This window comes from Perca flavescens, chromosome 8 (assembly GCF_004354835.1).
Source record: "Perca flavescens isolate YP-PL-M2 chromosome 8, PFLA_1.0, whole genome shotgun sequence".
NCBI classification, from domain to species: Eukaryota; Metazoa; Chordata; class Actinopteri; order Perciformes; family Percidae; genus Perca; species Perca flavescens.
The window spans coordinates 17607170-17629159 of NC_041338.1; the positions used below are offsets into that span (position 1 = coordinate 17607170).

The window sequence follows — 21990 nt, forward strand, 5'->3', positions numbered from 1 at the left end:
TTGGCCACAATTTTTCACCGCACAAGACTTTCCTATGTAACATACCAGTAGGAACAAATCCTTATTTTTTCCTAAATGGTTCCAAAGAGATTTAAATCACATTCTTAATCTTTTCGATGAACCTGGTGATATGCTATCCTATGAACAGTTTATGAATGTACAGTTTTCCAATTCCTTTCAGAGAATTTAATTCTTTAACTCGTGCAATCCCAAATGGTGTAATGCTACTTATAACATTTTTTTTGGAGAGATTTTGAGTCTTTTTTGAGCCCACCAACTTTGTCTACACATGTAACCTTAAAGATATCATCTGTTTTTATAATAATTCAGGAAATAGTGCTCTTGAGTATATAATTAATTTCATCATTCTCTACTGAAGTCACTTAGATCGTTGGATAACAAAAAAAAGTATTAAACTTTAAACTGGAAACTGTAGACCTTTTTTTTTCCTGAAACCTCAGACTAATTGTAAATTTATGTTTTCATGTACCTCTTTTTATTTTTTCTATGTAATGATCCTGTTTATTTCATCGTTTGTAGGCGTATTGCTTTGTATGTTTTCTATTTTTATCTTCATAAGTTTGTACACTTGATGTCCACTTGCTATTACTGTTTACCTGATTCTCTGTATAGGCCTATTGCATTTTGTCAATAAAAAGAAAAAAAAGAAGAAAAAAAGTGAAGTCAATCACTCAGTCTAACCACGCCCACACAGTCCTGCAAGAGGTCCAATGAGCCAGATTAACTGAAAACACCTGTGTGGGTGTTCAGGGCCTGCTCACTCTTTTGCGGTATTAATTTAGCTACCATTACTGTATCTGTAAACACCTTTATTGCAAATAGGCTATAGCATATAAGCAAGCTAGCATACCAACAGCTTTATTATGTCACTTTAGGACGTTTTTGTGGACTACTAAAAACGTTTTTGGCTTCCCAAATGCTGAAGGACACAATCATTTGAAATTCTTGTTGGCCGTCCGTTGGTCACCTCTCCTTAGGGACATCCTCTCATGTTCCTCCTCCATGTTGCAATATCACTTCACTAAGGTAGGCTATGTTTTTTTTTTAATTATTAGCTATTAGCTGTATGTGCTGACATGAACAATATGATGTGTTGGCTGTGTTGAGTTGGTATTTGTGTGCTTGGGGTTGAGACTATCTGTTTTATTTTTCTCTAAGATCCACTTGATGTTTTCTTTGCTGACTTTTATTCTGTGCTTTTATGCCGCTATTAATTTATTGAAAGGGTTATTGGTATTAATTGTAAATTAACTTCTTGGCTGACATAGTGACATTATTTTCTGTTTGGCACTTATGTATACATGTTGATGTTTTCATGCTTTTAAAATATGAACACGTGTCTGAGTACTATTAATCCTAAAGCAGAATTTTGTGCGTTATTCCCCGTTGCTGGCTTGTTTCTGTTGTTTTGAGGGCTCGTTGCAAGCTAGATCTCTTGTAGAAAAAAATATTGGCTTTGGGGCTGTAAGCATGACTGCACACAGCCCATTCACATAGCCTAATTATATTTCTGTAATATTGGCTTCATAGGGAGCTCAATATGGCTTTTGTAACATTTTCTCCACACTTCACATTCATCTGAGCATTACATAAATATTTAAACAGAGCAATGAGTTTATGTGACAGCTAGCTTTACTATTATTCATCATATCCAGGGGTGCACATAACTTTTTCAGTGAGTTACTCAGGTGAGTACAGGTGAGATTGTGTTTGGTACTCACCCCATATGTAGCGTGGTCTTAATAAGTGCAGTCTTCCTCACTGTCCTCCTCAGTGTCGCCACCACTGTCCTCTTCAGTGTCGACCCCACTGTCCTCTGTCCTCTTCAGTGTCTCTGTGGTCTGCTTTGACAGGTGAATGTGCATCAGGGCTGAGAGACGAGCATGTGACAGAACAGATCCACTGTCCTCAGTCAGGTCAGTGACTGTTCTGTTTCCCTCGGCATTCATTTTGGCCGATTTTACATGTTGAATCGGAATGCTTCCTGCATGCAACTGCATGGCCTATTTCTTACTCTTAAAATGTTTTCAGTGATGAGAAAATAGATGTCAAATATTAGCTTTGTAGATTTGCATTTAAGGTCTAATAAATCTGTTCCATGTGAGATAGCTGACTGAACTTGAATTTCATGACAACTACAAAGACATTTTTCACCATATATCATCAATGACTACAGCCTGTGAAAATGTTAACTAATATGATACTAAGAAATATTAAATAAACCTCCATACGCCTGTTGAATGAAGTGAATATTCTTAGTTTTTCTCTGTTGGACAATATTATCACTTTCATATCATACAACAAATTAGCCAATGACATACATCAGTGTTGCACTATCCTGTTTTGTTCTCATGTTTCTTAGCATCAATTAGCCTAGGTGTGGTCCACCACAGCAGTATTATTTCAGCACTCATAATGGCTAGTTTAAATGGACGTCATGAACATTAATATCTAGGCCTACTTTAGATAGGTCTTAATGTGGCGTCTGTGCCACAGAAGATCCGGCCTGAGCAGACAGGACATTGGAAAGACGAGGACTAATGGAGTTTTAATAGATAAATGTTGGCAGGATGTATCTCAGGCCTCCTAATAACAGCATGATGTGGAAATCCAGTCAATGGTTTTTAAATGGGGATGGATGGCAGCAATTGGTTTCACATGCGCAGATGCGAAGAGCATTGGCTACTGGCATACTGGAAGGAGGAGGACACAGATGGAATATTGAGGAAGCAGTTTGATAAGCAGAACCTGGGGAGGATGATCCACAGAGGTGGATGAGGCTTGCGGGTAAAAGTACAGTAGAAGTCGGAGCTTATTGGAAAGCTCAAAGTGGCCTTGACAATGTGGTAACAAACTTCTTGGTTGCCGGGGTCCTTTGACGCAAGCAAGCAGCCAGAGGTGTCTGATTTGAAGCAAGGTGCGGAGGTCTGACGCGGCCTGTCACTGTCTTAGTTGGTCGCCTTCACCTCTTTGCTTTAATAATGTTCCTGTGTGGACCAGTTTTGAATGTGGCTCTGTCAGCTTGGGAGGGTCACTGCTTTGAGGCCGGATGAATTTTATCATGGTGTATTGATTGGCCAACCCGTTTCATTCAGAGGCTTATATAGTCCCAAAACTCATAAAAGGCAGTAAAAGGTCGACAGAAAGTCGAGTCAAAAGCACTAGTGAAAAAACATCAATAACATGAAGATTTTTATATATATTTATCTATCAGTTGGTTTAAAAAAGTTTTATAAGTTTATTTTTTTCTTTACCTCAGATCAGTTAAAGCTGGGGAAGGCAGTTTATTTTTTGCTGTTGTCGGGCAACAATTCCATAATTAAAGCTGCAAGCAGCGACGAACGGGCCCTCGCCCCTCCCAGCATGCCGGGGGTAGTGGCAGGATGCCGGTGGCCTGTAACACTTCCTCTGTCTACTATGTTGCGTTAGAGAACACACACTAATAATACGTTATGTTGCTGTGTATCATGTGTAGACCACACCATAAAAAATGCCTGAGTCAAATCACTGCAAAACTTTGCAATTTTCACCAGGTCTTTTGAGTTTTTGAGCATCTCAAACTCATCAAAAATGCAAGTGGCAGCAGAAAAATAATCCTAACAAAAACAATAGGCTTGTCCAAGGCAGATTCGTGCTCAGGCCCTATGTGTGGGTGTGGGTGTGTGGTCACGTTTATTAGACAATCAATTCTCACTGAATTCCTGCTATATAACAGCATATAGATGAATTTATTTTAAATTCTACCTCTTGCAGCTTTAATAAATAAAGACTGTTCGCTAAGCCCCTGCCACAAAAGTGATTGTCCAATCATAGATTAGCAACCATAACTAAGCAAGGCACACCTCTTCACTTTGAATTTCTCTACATGCCGCAGAGGTGTGCATGGTAAAGTTTAAACCTGAAACAAACTATGAACAAAACTAAAATATTTACAAAACAGCATAAATAAGCTCTGTCATGTCCAAGCATGTAATCTAGGCATCCAAATAAATAAGTAAGTAAGGTTATGTAATATAAACAACTGTTTGATCTTACATTTATCCTCCTTATCATATACTAGGGCTAATTAGTTACACTGCCCTTACACAAACGTATGCTGCAATATGCTGCTCTTAGATTAGAAAAAATTTGAAATATGGTGGAAAATAGAAATTATATAAATTATTAAATGTGTGCCAATACCTCCCAAAATAGGAGAACTAAAGAGCTAAACAATTAAAATAAACTGGTGAAAGACAAATTAAAGGGTAAAAAAAAAGTTTTAATTTATTTTTATTGAAGGTCCCTTGGCATGAAAATTTCACTTTATGAGGTTTTTTAACATTAATATGAGTTCCCCCAGCCTGTCTATGGTCCCCCAGTGGCTAGAAATGGCGATAGGTGTAAACCGAGCCCTGGGTAACCTGCTCTGCCTTTGAGAAAATGAAAGCTCAGATGAGCCGTTTTGGAATCTGCTTGTTATGAGGTCATAAGGAGCAAGGTTACCTCCCCTTTCTCTGCTTTGCCCGCCCAGAGAATTTGGCCAACCCATGAGAGAGAGACCTCATGGCTTTCAAATGAGAAAAGTGGCAGTTGGTCAAGGCCACACCCCCACCCTCCACCTTTCCCCTCCCACTCTCCTCCTCAATAGCTTCAGACACAGAAATGGCACATTCTAAGGAAAGCTTAATGTGGGACTTGCTCTAGTGGCTGTAATTCTGCACCAAGGCTGAATTTCGGGAAAGAGACTTCAGATACAGTATTAGGGGACCACTAAGGTCTATATAAAAGCATCCAAAGAGCACCATGTCATGGGACCTTTAAATTATTGCTGGACAAAATAGTTATCTCTAGGCAATTTCTAATAGGGTTGGGCGATGTCTTCCTAATTGGCATATGACGATGTCCACAGTGAAATATCTCAATATACAGAAGCTATGTTCACCCCCATTAATAATAAAAGGATGTATGTCATCTTACAGGTTTTCAATCATAACGTAACATTCTATCGCCAGAAATGAGTGTGTTCCACAGACTGTAAAAATAAGAGGCAATACGCATTTACAACTATCCAAACTGCTGATTTTGGAAAAGTGACAGCCTGAGTGTCCACCTGCAGTTGCACTGGCAAAATCAATCTGTGCCCAGTTGATAAATGTTTTTTTTAAGCACGCAAAAAATACCATCAACACCACCGCAAACCTGCGGCCCGGTGTCGGTCGCAATGGCTGTTGACTATGACATTATCCATCGGACCAACCCATATTTCTAAGAAACCTTTTCCACTCCATTTTAAGAAATTAACAGTGTGATTGATATATTCAATTATATTTTAGAATTCTCTAATTACCTTTTCCTAACCTTTTTATCTGTCCTCCATAGGGGCTTGGTTTTAAAGGCTTAATGGAATATATTTTTTTCCAAAGCGCACCTGACAGAGAGATTTAAACACACTGGAAAAGATAAAACTTTATTTCTCCCTGTCTTGACAATACAAAGTCAACAAGTGCAATAACAATCCAAAACGGTACTGATAATTCTATCTAGTAGTAAATACATAGACAGAACGTGGTGCACATCATCATTACCACCACACCCAAAAAGTGAGGTATCAACCACTACAAAGCTTCTGTGTACAGGTGGGTACTCAACTGTAAGGCAACTGTTACCATGACAACCTGGAAAGACTGAAACGGATGTGTGCTCGCTTCTTCCCATCCTTTTTTTTTCTTTTTCATTATTTATTTAGGAAGAGGGTTGAGCTGATACGATTTACAGTACCACACCACATCAGGCCAGAGTCAAGACTGTGTTTTTTTTTTTTCAAACAAAACATCACAAAAATCAAGTTGTAACATTTTAAGAAATGGGGGAAATAATTCATTTTTGACCCTGCTACTTGTCAGAGGCAAAATTAACGTTTTCCCCCCTGGGTGTGACTTTTACTTTATTAGTGAGAAGAACATACCTCCTCTGCCTTATTACAGGTCAGAGCACAGCATAGAGCCCTGAAATGTTTTTCCCACTTCCCACAATCCAGCATTAGGGACTTACATCCCCTTTTGTGCTGCTGCACCTGTTAAACACGTCTCCCTGTTTGCTGCTGCTGTTCACATACAATCGGGAGGCAGCTACAGAAAGAAAGCAAGAGTGTAATTTAGAACAACTGCTGATCCTTGGGCCAATTATTTCATTTGGACACATCCTATTTCTCTGCCCCTGAAAGCACGAGCCTGTTAGGGCGCACACACAATTAAACTTTAGCCATTGTAATGGGAATTAACTTGCTCTATCAACTCAGCAAATGTGAATATTATTGCTGATAACTGAGGATGACGCCAGCAGGCCCCACTTACAGCACACGACCAGAGTTCTGTACAGAGGGTCCACTTAAACTTCATGAAACAAAAGGACAAATGGCAGGACCCGGGCTGACATATAGGCTACATAGCCAGCTCAGAACGATTAATGGCATCTATTCTGTACATGCACAGGCTTGGCAGCTGCCAGCGTACCCGTTGCAGATGCACAATTGGGACCAACACCTATTTCCTGATGTACCTACCGTCTGTCCACCTTGTCTTTACATGCTCTCATTTATATACAGTCTGGCACCAACAGCTGCTTTGTTTGTTCTTGCATGTTATGGATTACAGAGAATTCATCTCAGTAGTTAATTCCAATTTGGGAATGGATGAATAACTTTTGCTTCAAATGTAATGATTGTAGAGCTGAAACAATTTGTCAATTTATCTATTAGTCCAACTAACTATCTATTTGGTTGATCAATTTATTGTTTAGGTATTTTTTTTCAAGGAAAAATGGCAAACAATTCCTTAGTTTCAGCTTCTAAAATATGAGGATGTGCTGCTTTTCTTTGTCTACTGTGATAGTTAATTGGACTGTTGAACTGTTGGACTGCAGGTCCTAGATGATTGCAATTAGATACTTGATAGTTTAAGGTTTCACTGATTTCACAAATGTCAGGAATTTATTATATGATACATTATCATAGTATTATAGTATATAACTGAGAATCCCTGAAAGCTCTGCGCTACACCTCAATGATTACTTAGTGCTCATTTGGCTGGCGCCTCTGACTTTTACATAACATGTCTTCCTTCTGATTAAGCTACTGTACATTATTGCTGACAGTGAAAGGAGTTTTAATGGGTTTTTTACATTTTCTATTATGGCTAATCGCTTACAATAGTCTATTACCAATGTGGGATATAGAGGGCTCCTTGTAAAGGAACAAAATGGATATTCATTTGCATCATATTGCTAATGGAGCTGTGTTTCAGGCAGATCCGGCAATGATGAAGGGCAAACAAGTCAATGGACGAAGTTACCGAGGCTCACACTAACTAAAAAGTAATCGTCTCAAATGGGCTTGTAGGCTCATAGCCAACGATTATGTTATATTTAACCTAGCATGACGCTATTTGCTGTTGTGAACGTATCCCTGATCCTCATTAATGTTTTGGCTGAATAACTTATTGAGAGTCACGATTCCTTTTCTCTTCATAACTAAACCAAAAGAGAAATCTTGATGACCCTAATGTTAAACTTTTAGATCTACAGCAGTTTATCCGTATGGCGTTGTGTCCTTGTCAGACACGTTACAATATAGAGAAGTCACTTGTTTTGCAGAAAGGAGACCTAAAACATTTCATACAAGGTATTGTTTTTCAACATGGCTGCAAAGACATTTTGTTTCTGGTTTCAGTATAGTAACAAAAACATTCTACTCTAAGTGAGATGCTCAGCATCAACCTAAGCTGTTACATGTTCCGATTGTTAACCACTCATATATTTCTCTGACTAGTTCACATAAATAAATCACCAAATAGATAACTGTGTCTAACTGCTACTGAACACAAACTGACACAGCAATGTAATAAACATTTTATATTTAGAAAGATGAACTTCTTTTTTAAAAACGGGCAAGCCTCCTTGCTTGCGAGTACGGTTTATCCAGTTCAGCTCGGATCTGTTAGGGATTCTCCAGGCTTAGGAGCCAGTTGTAGTTGGATGTGTCGCTCCTCTGCTGTGGCAGCAGCAGTAGTAAGGTCCTCTGTGTCTCCTGGAATTCTTTGTTCAGCTGAGTTTTTAAATGCCATATCAGTCTGCTTCTGTCAGTCCAAGGGTGTTTTGTGCTCACTAGAAAGAGGCAGTAGTCACTTCTAACTACTACAGTATGACTAGCCTACCACTGGTGTTTGTGTCTGTGGTCCGGCGAGAGGGCATCTGTGGGGCATCTCCTCTGTACCACGTAAGGAAACAAGGTGTTGCTACTCTTCAGTTTGTCCAATCGGAGCATCATTCTGTCCAGAGAGAAATACAGAAATTCAGCATGAATGTTCATTCTTGACAACAAAAGTCTTACCACAAGGTCCACCTTAGTTTTTCTAAGCTGTGGTTGAATGCTTAGAAAAACTAAGGTCTAAGGACTATCTTGTGGATACCTCTCAGCAGATGTTGTTACTTGTGACCTAAGTATATTATTTCTGTCTCTTAAAGGATGGTCTGGATGCTGTGACAGGTTCTGGTTCTGCTTTTGGTCTGATTTCTTGTTTTCATAACGTCAGTTAAATGGAACAGACACTTAATGAACACTGGAAATGGACAACGCCAGCTAATCTGTGAACTAGAGGTCCTCTCAAGTCTAAAATGTTAGACCTGTGGAGTAGCTGGGGTAAAATTTCACTTTATGAGGTTTTTGAACATTAATGAGTTCCCCCAGCCTGCCTATGGTCCCCCAGTGGTTAGAAACGGTGATAGGTGTAAACCGAGCCCTGGGTATCCTGCTCTGCCTTTGAGAAAATGAAAGTTCAGATGGGCCGATCTGGAATGTGCTCCTTATGAGGTCATAAGGAGCAAGGTTACCTCCCCTTTCTCTGCTTTGCCCGCCCAGACAATTTGGCCCACCCATGAGAGAGAGACATCATGGCTTTCAAACGAGAAAAGTGGCAGTTGGTCAAGGCCACACCCCCACCCTCCACCTTGCCCCCCCCTCCTCTCTCCTTAGTGGCTACAGACACAGAAATGGCACATACTTACAGAGTCAACGCGAACAAGCAACGCGAGCGACGCGCTCCTTTTCATAGTCTAAACAGCGGACGCAAGTAGACGCAAGCGTCACGGGCGATGCGTGAAATGCAATACACCGCCCACGCAACAGGGGGCAGCAGAGTTCTCCACGGTGTTCGGAGAGCCAGACCCTCCCGAAGAGTGGCTCTCGTCAGGGAGCAGCTGGCTGGCTGATTTCTTTTTATCGGATGCTGGCGTGTTTCCCCACCAGTACAGTGTGCTACGATTGGGTAGCACTGACCAATACATTGATAAAAGGTTGCTTAAACAACGTTGATACATACCGAAAAATGTGACTCCGTAGTCCTATGTTTGATGAATTTGCTTAGCTAAGTTGATTCAATATTTTTGGGTAATGTACAATACGTGCAGTGTCGCTCCCACCAACAACGCATAGTAATGTGCGCATTGGGACGTATCAAAAACTAGGACGACACATTTGGCTACGCATTGACGCATAATGGCGGCCGAAGCGAAGCGTAGCCTTGCGTATGCGTACTGATGCGTTGACTCTGTAACGGCCCTAAAGAAAGCTCTAGTGGCTGTAATTTTGCGCCAAGCCTGAATTTCGGGAAAGAGACTTCAGATACAGTATTAGGGGACCACTAAGGTCTATATAAAAGCATCCAAAGAGCACCATGTCATGGTACCTTTTTAATCTCAGAGAAATTGCAAAAAGTAATTGTCATTTAGTAGCATACATCTTTTAGATATGGGTCTGATTTTCTAAAATATTTTCTCCAACTGTGAGCATGACATACCAAACCCAAGTGGATACTTGAAAACCTCTACTGTAAACACCAGACCAGAACCAGTCACACTGGGAAGGGATCAAAGGTCATGGACTAAGAGTAAGTGGATATCTGGAGAAAGATCAAGGAGGCCATTCACATCTGACCCCAGGGACCATCTTTAATGGGAGAGAGGGGTTATTGCCCCCCCCCCCCACCACCACCATAAAATGTGGTTGTGGGAAAACCAAGTAATTAAGAACGTTTTAGGATCACATACACACGTAATTACATGCAAAGACATGTCAAAGATCTCATACAAATGGATCAAAACGAGTGAAAATCTCTATTTCTCGCTTAAAATGTTTTCAGAAACACGTTTCAGTGAACTATTTTAGTACAATATGAGATTGTATTCTGAACGGCCGCCATGACAGTCCAGGTCTGAATATCCGGAGAAAACAAACCCCATGTGACGCGTTCGTCCAATCAGCTGCCGGTTTTCATTTGTTGGGCGACATTACAGATTAGCGCCGCCTGCTGTTATGGAGGCGTATTACGTCTCGTCTCCTCTCGTCTTTTTGATGTGTCCCGAGGCAGTTTTTTGGACCTCGGGGACGCGACTGATCATATCGACTGGGTTTTCTGTCAAAGGTCGGCCGTCGGGTATATGTGTCTACACCAGGGGTCACCAACCTTTTCTAAACTGAGAGCTACTTCATGGGTATTGAGTCATACGAAGGGCTACCAGTTTGATACACTCTTCTGAAATAACAAATGTGCTCAGTTTGCCTTTAGTTATATATGATTATTAATGATTAGTGATAGTTATATATGATCATTAATAATTAATGATACTCATCTATGTGAAGACACTGATCATGTTAATGATTTCTCACAATAATTATCAACGACGACTTAACAAGGTGATAATATCAATATTCAATTTCATTTTTAGAACAGGCCTGAGGGCTACTCATGTGGTCCTTGGGGGCTACCTGGTGCCCGCAGGCACCATGTTGGTGACCCCTGGTCTACACCATAACGCTGTGTAACGCCGATGACCTGCTGATGTGCATTCAACCCGTTCATAATGAATCAGCCGCCACCCTGTGAGTAGAGAATCCAGTCTGCAGTGTAGTTCAGACACTTCACTGATGAACCATAGGTTGGCTTTATGGTCAAAGATAGTTTTTGTATATTTAACTTCAGTCTCTGCTTTTAAAAGTAACAATATTTCCATAGGGGGTAACGAAATGAAGTAACGGATTACTTTTTTAAGAAGTAACAAGTAACGAGCACTACTTTTTAAAAGTAACTTCCCCAACACTGGTTCTTAATGATCCACATTGATCTTTATATAACAACACATTGGCTTGAAAATCAGCTCAAGGCCCAAAAAAACAAAGACTAATTAAACGGGGCAGCTTTGCTTTTCATAAAGCCATCAGATTTACAGGAATAATTAACAAGTCTGTAATTCTTGAAAAGACTTTCAGTCCATGCACCCCACATCTATAAATTCCATCCCACCCATTTCTGCGTAATAATAATAATAATGCAACTACATTGTTGATGGGGAAAATAAAAGTTTCCATTTGAAGAGTTATTCCAAATAACTCTTGAGAAAAAAACTAAAATGCAAAGTAAATGTATGACAACAATCTAATAAAAGATGACAAACAGCCCAAAAATAAAATTGCTGCAACCTCACTTGCTCGTGGCAGTGCCAAAAGTCATTCTACGCTTGTACAACTTTTAAGGAGCTAAACCTATTCTCCTGCTCTTTCCTTTTTAGCCTGTAGCAGAACTCTCTAGCTTTGTAGCATCTATGATGTTAATTAACTCACACCACATGGAGAGTGTTGCTTTAATTGGACAAGGTCTTGGCATGCTTCTCTGTGGACAGACAGGCCAGGAATAATTTCATAATGTACAATTCTATTATTCCCACAGAAAGCCAACCAGTGAGTTCAAAGATGGACGTGAATATGTAGAAGCCACAACTAGGCTTTGATCACACTCTGACAGAAAAAAAAACTGGGGAAAAAAGATCTGAAATGCTGTTTCAGCTTCCTGAATGAGAGTGTCATTTCCTCGGCAGACAGACCGGCAGGTGTTTGAATGTTGGTGTTAGGGGTGGTTACTTACGACTAAAGTGGTGTAACAGACAGACTGAGCGGAGTGATGGAGAATCTGTTTACTAGACTGGGTAATAACGCTGAGTCACAGGTCTGACTGTAAGAGGCAGTGTTATGATTGCTGGTGAGTCAGGTATATGCTGAATGTGGTGACAGATGCCACCTCACATGGACCGCTCCATCCATAGCTAAGCTCAGCTGGTCCAGAGAGCTAACAAGCTTGAGTGAGTAGGTGGTTACTGGCATGACTCCCACTTTTCCCTCCCACTTTTATCTATGGCACTTTCGGCTGATGCTAAGTACACATTAAACCAAGGTTGAATCACCCATCCATCAATTCATATATCCATTAGCTAAACCCACTTCTCCTTGAGGGTTGCAGGGGTCTTCCACCAAACATGACCAAAGGATCAGCTTATGTTTTATCTTAATTGTACAGCGATTTATTTATTTTTTTCCCCACAGCAACTTGTGATCAGCACTGACTAAAGACAAACTAATTTTTATTTAAAATAAGCAGTAAAGCCAGACTGAAATGACAGCAGCAAATCAGATATTTCTTGCAGTTCTGAGAGTGTCAGAGTGGGCACACTAAGCAGGGAATGTGAAATAAGTGATAATATAGGAGCTTCTCACTGCCAGCTCCTTTTTAAAATTTCCTTCTGGTGTCAGGATATCCAGATGATGCTACTGCTCCAAAGTACCACTAATTGCTAGAGATGGACTACTGGGCAAAGAGGGTTGGCACAAACTGGGATCCTGACCAAACTTTTTTAATGTCCTAATAGCCACGAGTGGACAACCAATCAGGGCTATAATGATGCTGAGCACTTTACGGCGATATAACAGGAGCTTCCAGGAACAGCTGAGTTTATTGCTGTTTAAGGGTTACATGAGAGCCCAGCTAGGATTTGTGATGCCAAAATGTTTTTATTCCTGTGGCAATGTCATAGCTTAGTACAGTGATTCCCAGGTTCCGAGGACCTCTTCACTGACACCACGCTGCATGTTCCTGACGTGCATTTTAAACTGAATATTATTATAAGGACTAGTTCAACATTTTGGTAAATATGCTTTTTCACTTTCTTGCCGAGAGTTAGATGAAGATACATTCCTCTCTCGTGTTTGAATGGTAAATATGTAGCTGGAACAGCTGCTTAGCTTATAACTGGAAACGGGGAAGCAGCTAGCCTGGCTCTGTCTTAAGGTAACAAAATCCACCAACCAGCACCTCTACGGCTCACTAATTAACATGTTGAGTATATAAATGTGGTAATTGTTACAATAATGGACAATATTTAAGCTTGATCCCCTTTCAGGTTCAATTTAGCATTTGTACTACCACTTAGAATGAAAGAAGATAGAAGATGACTCATCTGGGCAGCAGTTTTGGTTTCCCCTCTCAACTTTATATGCAAAAAGGAAGTTGTTAGATATATTTTATGCTGGTGTCTGCAAATCACGTAGACATGGCATCTGCAATTTTCCACCCTCTTCCCTAATCTGTATACATTGGGTCAAACATGTGATGGTCATGCAGATAACTTGCGCTTCTTGCATGGTTTATTTTTGTCCTGTGACACTATGTTTCCCAGTATTCCCTTTTTCACAGATCTGTGTTTACAGGATGTTTTAATAATTTATCTTAATATTTTTATATAATAATTACTTTAAGCGATCTATTTTGACTTATCTGCACCTGTTTTTATCTCTCTCAATTACGGCATCACAATGTCTTCTGTGAAGTTGTGACACTAAATCCACTAAATTAAAATGCTACTTTTGTGTGTTTATTTTTCCCCTATATATATATATATATATATATATATATATATATATATATATATATATATATTTTTTTTTTTATATATATATATATATTTTTTTTTTTTTTTTTAACCAAATCAAGATTTCTAAATTAGCTGAGTTACACAACAATATTTCAACTGCAGAAGTTCCCCGTGTGGACAAATACCTCTTATTAATCTATCCTAAGTGACAATTAACCATTATGTCTGGCTTGGTAGACCTGTTGTTTTTCTCTCACCTGCATTGCACATCACTTAGTGAAGAATGGCACCAGTTAACTTTCTTTTATTTGCTTAAACTGGTCTGAAAACATGAATAGGAGATTTCAATAAAGTGTAGGTCTATCCACGGAGAGAAAGTAATAACTGCTTCCCAGGCCGCCCACACTGAACCCCAAGCAGATCTGCAGCAGTATATACCAGCCCGCTCACGTAGCAAAATGGTAAACAATATACCCACACACTGAATGCCAAGCTGCACTGTCTCTAAAGAAATAGATCTCTGAATGTGGAGAAATTATTTGATAATTTGACTTGCTATGAGGATTGCTCTGCTGCACTAGTAATCATTTGTGCTGGATTCCTGAGTTTCTGTGCGATTGGGTTGTTTTTAGATGATGCTGCGCCAGTTGTGGGACTTGACCACATCTCTGTTTGTTTACATTTGGCCAACAGATGTTCAACTAAGTTTTCTGAGCCATTACCATTACATCTTCTCTGGGGATAAAGATCTGTACCCCTGTAAATAAAACATGGGCCATTTAATGACGCACTGTGTGGGCAACATCAGATGTGGTGTATTTACAGTATCAGACGTGGTTACTTAACACATTTAACAAAACGTGTAAGCATTATCTGGATTGTGAGAAGTGCTTCGCTGTGTGAAACTGCAAACGGGCTATTTTAATCTTGTCCCAGAAACTGCTTGTAACTGAATTTAGCTCCCAGCATCTGTCAGTTTTTTTTTTTTTTTTTTTTTTTTTACTGATGTGAGTGATTATATAAGAATATTCTAAGATAACCAAATCTTGATCTGTAAAAGCTGTCCTGTTTATTAAAAAGCAGTTACACTTTTATAAAAAAAAGATGCACAAGATTATCTCACACTACTATCCATCCTGAAGCATTTCCCATCGCTCATCGTCCGCATGAATTACCGTTAACTTAGCATGCTCGTTTTCTAGGCCCACTTTGTCAATGAGCATTTTGCTGCGCATCCAAACAGTTTTTTATAGACTTCCTATGGCTTAAAGCTGGAAAGCTGCCAGTACAGGTCGACCTGTAGGATTGATGAGTCCTATCATATTGAACTGACTTAATGTCTAATGAGGAGGCTCCATGGGTATGTCCATTGTTAGTAAACCATGTTTCCACCAGCAAAGCAGCCCCAGGATCCCTCTGCAGCATCCCAGCTCTCCTATCTATGACTCGCACAGTCCACACTGCCTCTCAAAGCCATTTGTCAAACCTCTGCCTACATTAAATTATCATGACCCAAGAGAGATATCTTCCTCGAGGAAGAGACTCTGAGCCCCAGTCAGGCCGATAGGGTGCACAGTGTCGCAGACGGAGAACTGCATGAAAAATTGACTGCACAAAAATGTAGGTTTGTTCAGAGCATGCTCTATGATTGTGTAGCTACAGTACGTTCCGGAAGTCCGAGCACTGTCTGCCAAAAGAAGAAAAAGTTCCCTGTGGCTTTTATATGTAACAGTTCACTTCTGGTATCATAAATCATCTTGTATGTTTTAACAACAGTCACACACAGCCTTGAGAGTCCTATGACTGCTCTCAAAGGTAATAAAAAAAAAACTTAAAGGACAGCAGATGGTGTTTTGCCACAGAAACTCCATGAAAGGTCTGTAGCGTGACTCGAATGTGAGTCGAATCATTCCGGTTAAATAAGAGTTAGGGGCCTCTGGCAGGCAGTGCAACTTTCACATTATTCTGTTCTTTTCTACTCATTAATAATGACCACTCCCCAATGAGCTGGCCAGACTTAAAACCCAAATTTATATTTTAAAAAGAAGGCATGTTGAGACAGAGTGCAGCTATTTTGAGATGAAAGGCAAATACAGATCAGATGCTTTGCAGAAAATTATCCATTAGTTGGCGAAAAGGCAAAATTCTTAAAATATTGATAAAGTATGTTTTCCTTAGTCAGAGGGAAACCATATATTAAAATGACCTAATTCTTTACCAGTGAGTTGCTATGATTCTGACAGGAACAGAGTTAGCAATATCATTGGTCGGCAGTAATCGTGTGTATATGTTTGTGTGTGCACTGCACTCTTAATAAGGAATTTAAGTAAACGCGGAGCCTGATGTTTGAGCTTCCTCCCTGTTGGCTTGGGAAAAGTATGCTAGAAATGCTCTAATTTATTCTGCTCGACACACTGTTTCCCTGCCATGTTGCTCTCTCTACATCACAAAACAGAGTACAAAGAAAACAGAAAATGAGACAGAGAACCTGTGTTTAAAAATAAATGATGTAAAATAACTTCTTATAGGGACATTTGAATTTCTAAGCATCTGTTACACTTTCCCAAACAACAGCAAGAGTCTCTGAACTGTAATATGCTTATCAGAGTAGAACAAATTATAGTTTGTTATAGTAAACATGGGATTATGTAACATCCTACTGTATGGGTGTCCTTTTGGAGGTCTTCTGTTTTCTTAAATGTCTGTATTGGTGCGCTAAAAGAAATTCATCAGATATCATCAACATTATTTTGCATTACTTTGACTAGAAACTGCTTATTTCACCGATGATACATATGAATACTATACATCAGATGGGTTTAAATGCTGACAGCAGTATTATCTCCTATTCATTTACATGAATGACCTTTTTGCTAACATTGTGCAACGTGTTTTTCTCACACTGGTCTGTACCTCACTTTGTCTGCATTCTTAAAGTTAGAAATTGCTTTGCTAAATTAGTCAGATGGCTAGTTAGGTAGCTGAGAAAACACAATAATTTAACTGAATTGGCTATTGTCAAGCTATACCTTGATGGCCTTTTGAGTAGGCTAATGACCAATGGGACATGATACTGTACCTTATCTACTTTATTTACAAAATTTTGTAATTCTACTTCTGAAGGTTTCTCCCTTTTTGATATTCAAGTTTTTTTGTTGACTTTGTCTATATCTGAATTAAGGGTCTTAAGTGAGATGATGTCCGATGAGAAAATGTGTGGTTTTGCACTTTCTAAATAAAATAGACTTGACCATAATCCCTTAATATATAGCTAGGCTACATCATCAGGTTGTCTAATGAACTGATCTACAATCCTAACAGTCTTTTCCAGCTACCTGTCTGTTATGTATAAAGTATTATTTGCACACTGCCAACTCTCCCATGGAGATACCAGCTGTGGTTACCCAGGTGATTTGTGATTTAAATCTTAGTTCACGATTTGCTGATTCTTGCAGCTTTACAGACATGCGTGCCAAACTGCAGGTTGGCGGTCGTCATGTGACAGACAGTGACTCACCATGCGGTGGATGTGTTGTAGGGCAGGAGTGTGGGGCTGTGGCTCTCCCCTCTGAGGCTGTGTCTGGGCTGGTAGTGGCTGGGGACCATGGGCTGGGCTTGAGCCTGGGATTCGCTCTCCTCTGGCATGGACCTGTGCCACTGACTCCGAGCCTTCTTCAGCCAGCGTCCTCCCAGACCCCATTTCTCCAGGTAGACCCGGCACAGCTCGTAGTTTATGGCTGAGTAGTAGAGAAAGTCCAGTGCCAGCAGCACCATGACGAAGAAACCGTAGATCCACACGCCGACCAGAGCTGTATAATTACTGCGGAAGAGACAGACCGTGAGAATTAGCTAGGTGTAATCTAGGAAAGATGATGATAAACACTCACATGCTCAGAGCTACCCTCCAGATACCTTCAGGCTGGGTCCTGAAATCCCAAGAGCTATAATAGAGCTGCCAGGTGTGAATGTTTGCTGTTCATGTGGCAAGACCATGACATTTATCAAATCCCTTGATTAAAAACTAGTTAGAAAAACAGATAAATAAATTAAGAAACCCTCCATCTGTTCCATTTGCTGCTTTTTAAATTACTGCTTCTTAAATTGGACAAGGAATTCCATTAGCACAAGACACTTAAATCCATCTCATATTGGCTCCTCCATGGGGCCTCTAAAATCTGTGCACCTACTTTTCACCTCCTCATACATGTGTAATGTATTACTTGTTCTGCTGGATTTAAGGGGCACATTTGAACTTTATTTTAGTCCACCCACATCCATAAAGTACAGCAAGGTAAATGCGCAGAAGTAGCTTCCTGAAAAATGAGACGCAGCATTTTTGCCAAAACAAGGATACTAAATATCTGAGTGTTATGTCTTTGTTTCTGTGGCACTTAGGACATTTAGTTGGGGAATTTCACACAAATTGAAAGTGACTCTGTCCTATTAGGATGTTCTATCATACAGAATGAAAAAACATATTCTGACCACACAGGATATTACTTTAAACTAGATTTATTAAGAGAAAAACCCATCTTTATGTTATTTCAGGACACTTTGCAATCTGTTTGACTGCATTGATTGAAACCCTTACAAAAAAGCGATGTCCAAGTGCTTCTAAGTTCAGTTACAGTGAATTCACTGACCTGAAAATGTTTTGGCCTTGGGATATTTATCTGAATAAATGAACATCGGCATTGCTGGAATGAGCACTAAGGCAGGTGAATGCCACTTCTGCACTCAAATCTAAATGTATCCTTAACTGCATTTGCATTTCTTCACCTCTGCGTCAGAGATATTGACCTATAATTTAGTTTGTATGTCTACTCAGGTAATTTGAGGGGCCAACAGGCCAGGCAATATCAGCCTGGAGGCATACAAACAAGAATATGTGCGTAGTCCTTGGAAGGATCGATCATGACCCACACAACTACTACAAATGTTATTCAATATTTAAGTTTCCTCAGAGAAGTACAACATATGCAATTGATTATCTGTCAAAGGTTTCTAGCTGGACCTGTTACTTTTCTAAAATGTTATTCTCAGATGACTCTCCAATCTGAATCTATTATGATTCTGCATCATGAAACCCTCAGAGGAAAAATGCCTCTTTTTGGTTTGAACTGCAGTAAATCTTAAACTATAATACAGTTTTCTCCATGCAGTGTGAATAGAGAGCAGAATTATGGGCAGTTTAACTCGCTTGGCCAGTGGTAAATATCAAACCCGCAGTCCTATCGCCCAGTAAGCCAGGATGAAAGAGTAACCCAACAGGCCATCTGACACTAAAATGAAATATCATGACCTGCTGCCGGGCAGTGTGAACCACCCGAGACAGAGGCTTGCTGGGAAGGCATTAGCACAAAGAGCTGAGAGCTGCCACAGAACAAGAGGCTCATTTTTCTGTGTTCCTCACTCATCTCACATCTGTTCATCCTGCAATGAATAAGTGTGTGTCATCCAGTGTACAGTATATGCCCTCTGTGAAAATATACTTATATCATATCTTGGAACATGTAGTGTAGCTTACTATTAATAATACTGCGACAATTCTTGCATAGGTGTCTTTACTACTGTATAATATGATACCATAGTGGTACTTGATATAATAGCCAACACTTAACACCTGCCTTTGAGAGCTATCGTGTGGAGGCATCCCACTCACAACACAACTGCTCTCAGCATCAGCTCTTCTCTGTGGTGTTTTTGAATGCCTCTGTAGGTGTGGATCAATGTCAATTAACCCTTTTGAGTAAGAGGCAAACAGTGTCAATGAATGTGATGCTGTCGAGGGACTGTTTGTGAGCAAGCAGACTATAACCAGCTGTTTTTATCTGATCTAAGAAAATGTCATCTCTGAAACTGTTTGTTCCACCATGTTCCCATAAAACTCTACTCAAGATTCAGCACAACCTATTTTTTTCCCTTAATTACCTGCACCAAGCCATGGAGGTTTTGCTTTGGTCCCGTTGGTTTGTGTTTTGCAGGATAACTCAAAAACTACAAAACAGAGTCCAATGTAATTTGGTGGAAAGTGATGTGGATAGCGCAACAATGTGGCCATCAATAAGCACAAATTGTGAAAATAATGCATTCTCTAACCTATGGACCTGTGCCTATGGGTCCCTTGTTGTTATCCATCCATGGATTTAATTATTCTCCAACATCAACATAACTGACTGTCCATCTTCATGTGTGTTTTGATCCAGATCCAAACTGAACATTTCTAAACATTTTCTGTTATACCAGCCTTGGCGAAGGTATGCACTCTCTGATGGCTTTCTAGGTCAAAATAAAATGACAGAGGAGTGCATACAGAAGGAGCTATGGCTGAAACTTTTTGAAGAGTCAAGTTCAAACTAATTAATTAACTTAGTATGTGTGAATTTCGAGAGCACCTTCTGTTATACCACAAGCTAAACTACTTTAAATGGTCTGTTCTTATATACTGTACATATTTCATTTGTCATTACTGTTTAAAAACAAATTGTTTTCCCACAAACATGAATTGTTATTTAAAATATACTGTAAGTTGACATGCCTTTAGTATGGGCCTTGAACAGAATGACTTCTTTGGTAGTATCCTTATTATTACATTGATCACAGCAGGGCTGCCACCCCAGAAAATGTACTAATTTTCTACACTGTGTTGCTGGAGAACAGTGTAGATATAGATAATAATTACTCTTTTATATTTTAATTTTATTATATTTCCCTCAAATTTAAAATCTTTAATATCACTTTAAAATCAAACGACGTCAAACAGCAGTATGATTTTTATTTTATTTTTCTTACTTGTGTGCATAACCATCTGAGGTGGTGGTGAGGTTGATCTGCATGACCATCTGGAACTCTGTCTCGTTACAGCAGTATTTGAAGGCGGTGTTGTTGTGGTAGCAGCAGAACACGTAGGTCTTGTTGTCTGAGAGGCGTGGACAATGAAAGCCGAAGTGGTAACGCCCCTTGTGGTCGGTGTAGGGTTCACACACTCGATAATGAGCTGAGAGGGCTGCAGTTTCGGGGAAGACAAAGATTTAGATGTAAAATTGACTTAGAAATGTCAGACAGCAGGTATTTCAGTACAGCAGACAAAAACACAAACAGTCAGTGAAATCTAACTCATGACCTTTGAGCAGAGTTTGTGTTAGTCTTCCTACACTGAAAAATGACAGCCCCTTAGAATTATTGATGGAAAAATGGCTCTCAAGGAAACACCTTTCAAACTGCAGCAGCCAAACTACAAAACAAACTATTGAATGCTTCTTGTTTTGGAAGCCTCAGAAATGACATGACACAAGGTAGTGCATGTAACTGTAATGAAGTAGGACTAGGAACAGAAAACAAACACAATGTACTAGCAAAAACAATCAAAATAAATCACATTAGTAATAAGGGCCCCAAGTTACAACCTTTTGAGTACATGTGCTGTATCAGTGCTTTTGGATGGAAACATCAAATATACTCCTCAGACCGGTTCCAGAATTTGTTATGTCAGAATAGTACTTTTTACTTTACATTTTTACATGAACTGAACTCAAATGAAAGATACATCAGTCTATTTACCTCTTCGTCAAAGCGTAAGTGACCCTAAAAAAATGCTCCTTTCTTTTTGGCAGCTTGTGTTAGGCTATATGAGATGACAGAGTTCCGAATTTGTTATGCACTAATGCAAAGATATGTGGTACAAATAGTACTCTGGCTCATTTGCATTAATCTGTAGCTGTGCATTCAAGTCCCTGCAGCTTTAGGAGAAGATAAATCTGTGCATCCTTGCAGCCACAAAGGGGAAAAACAATATTGTTTTTGTTATAGAATCTGGAAACCAATACACTTTAGTTTGAAAATGAAATTACAGGATTCCACTTCAGCAGCAGCTGAGACTCCATCTGATAAAAATAAATTACCAATCTGTCAAAGAAATGAACCAGATATGATTAGTGTCAGTTTACGGGGCTGATGATAGTTTATGCACATCACAATAGACCGGGACATACCCACAAGCTCAGTACCTTCATAAATAATCTGTATCAGCATTTCAGTATCCTTTCACTTTCTATTACCAGTAATAAGCCCACGAATGAATGCTCCAGTTTGCCAGGAGACAGACCCTGTAAGCTACATAGTAGTGATATACAAACGTGTTCATTATTTCATTTTATTTACCCTTTATTTAACCAGGAGAGCCTCATCGAAATTCTAAATCTTAGGAGCCCTGATAGCTCAGTTGGTTGAGGGGCG

The 21990-nt window shown here is 39.7% G+C and overlaps 1 protein-coding gene and 1 long non-coding RNA gene across 3 annotated transcripts in view; one reads left to right on the forward strand and one right to left on the reverse strand.

Annotated features, from left to right (window-relative positions):
• The first annotated feature begins 771 nt into the window (after positions 1-771).
• Positions 772-21990, forward strand: part of LOC114560510 (uncharacterized) — a 103304-nt gene continuing 82085 nt past the window's right edge. Inside the window, exon 1 of the long non-coding RNA XR_003693196.1 lies at positions 772-1047. This is a non-coding gene — a long non-coding RNA (uncharacterized LOC114560510). The remainder of the gene's footprint in view (positions 1048-21990) is intronic.
• shisal1b (shisa like 1b) overlaps positions 5452-21990 on the reverse strand; it is a 40425-nt gene continuing 23886 nt past the window's right edge. The window contains exons 3-5 of one of the 2 annotated variants that reach the window (XM_028585938.1): positions 20548-20761; positions 17273-17575; positions 5452-8327 (exon numbers count right to left, since the gene is read on the reverse strand). In XM_028585938.1, coding sequence (XP_028441739.1) covers position 8327; positions 17273-17575; positions 20548-20761 — 518 coding nt within the window. In that variant the 3' untranslated portion in view covers positions 5452-8326. Of the gene's footprint in view, positions 8328-17268; positions 17576-20547; positions 20762-21990 lie in introns of those variants that run through there. The other variant, XM_028585937.1, reaches the window with a different exon arrangement.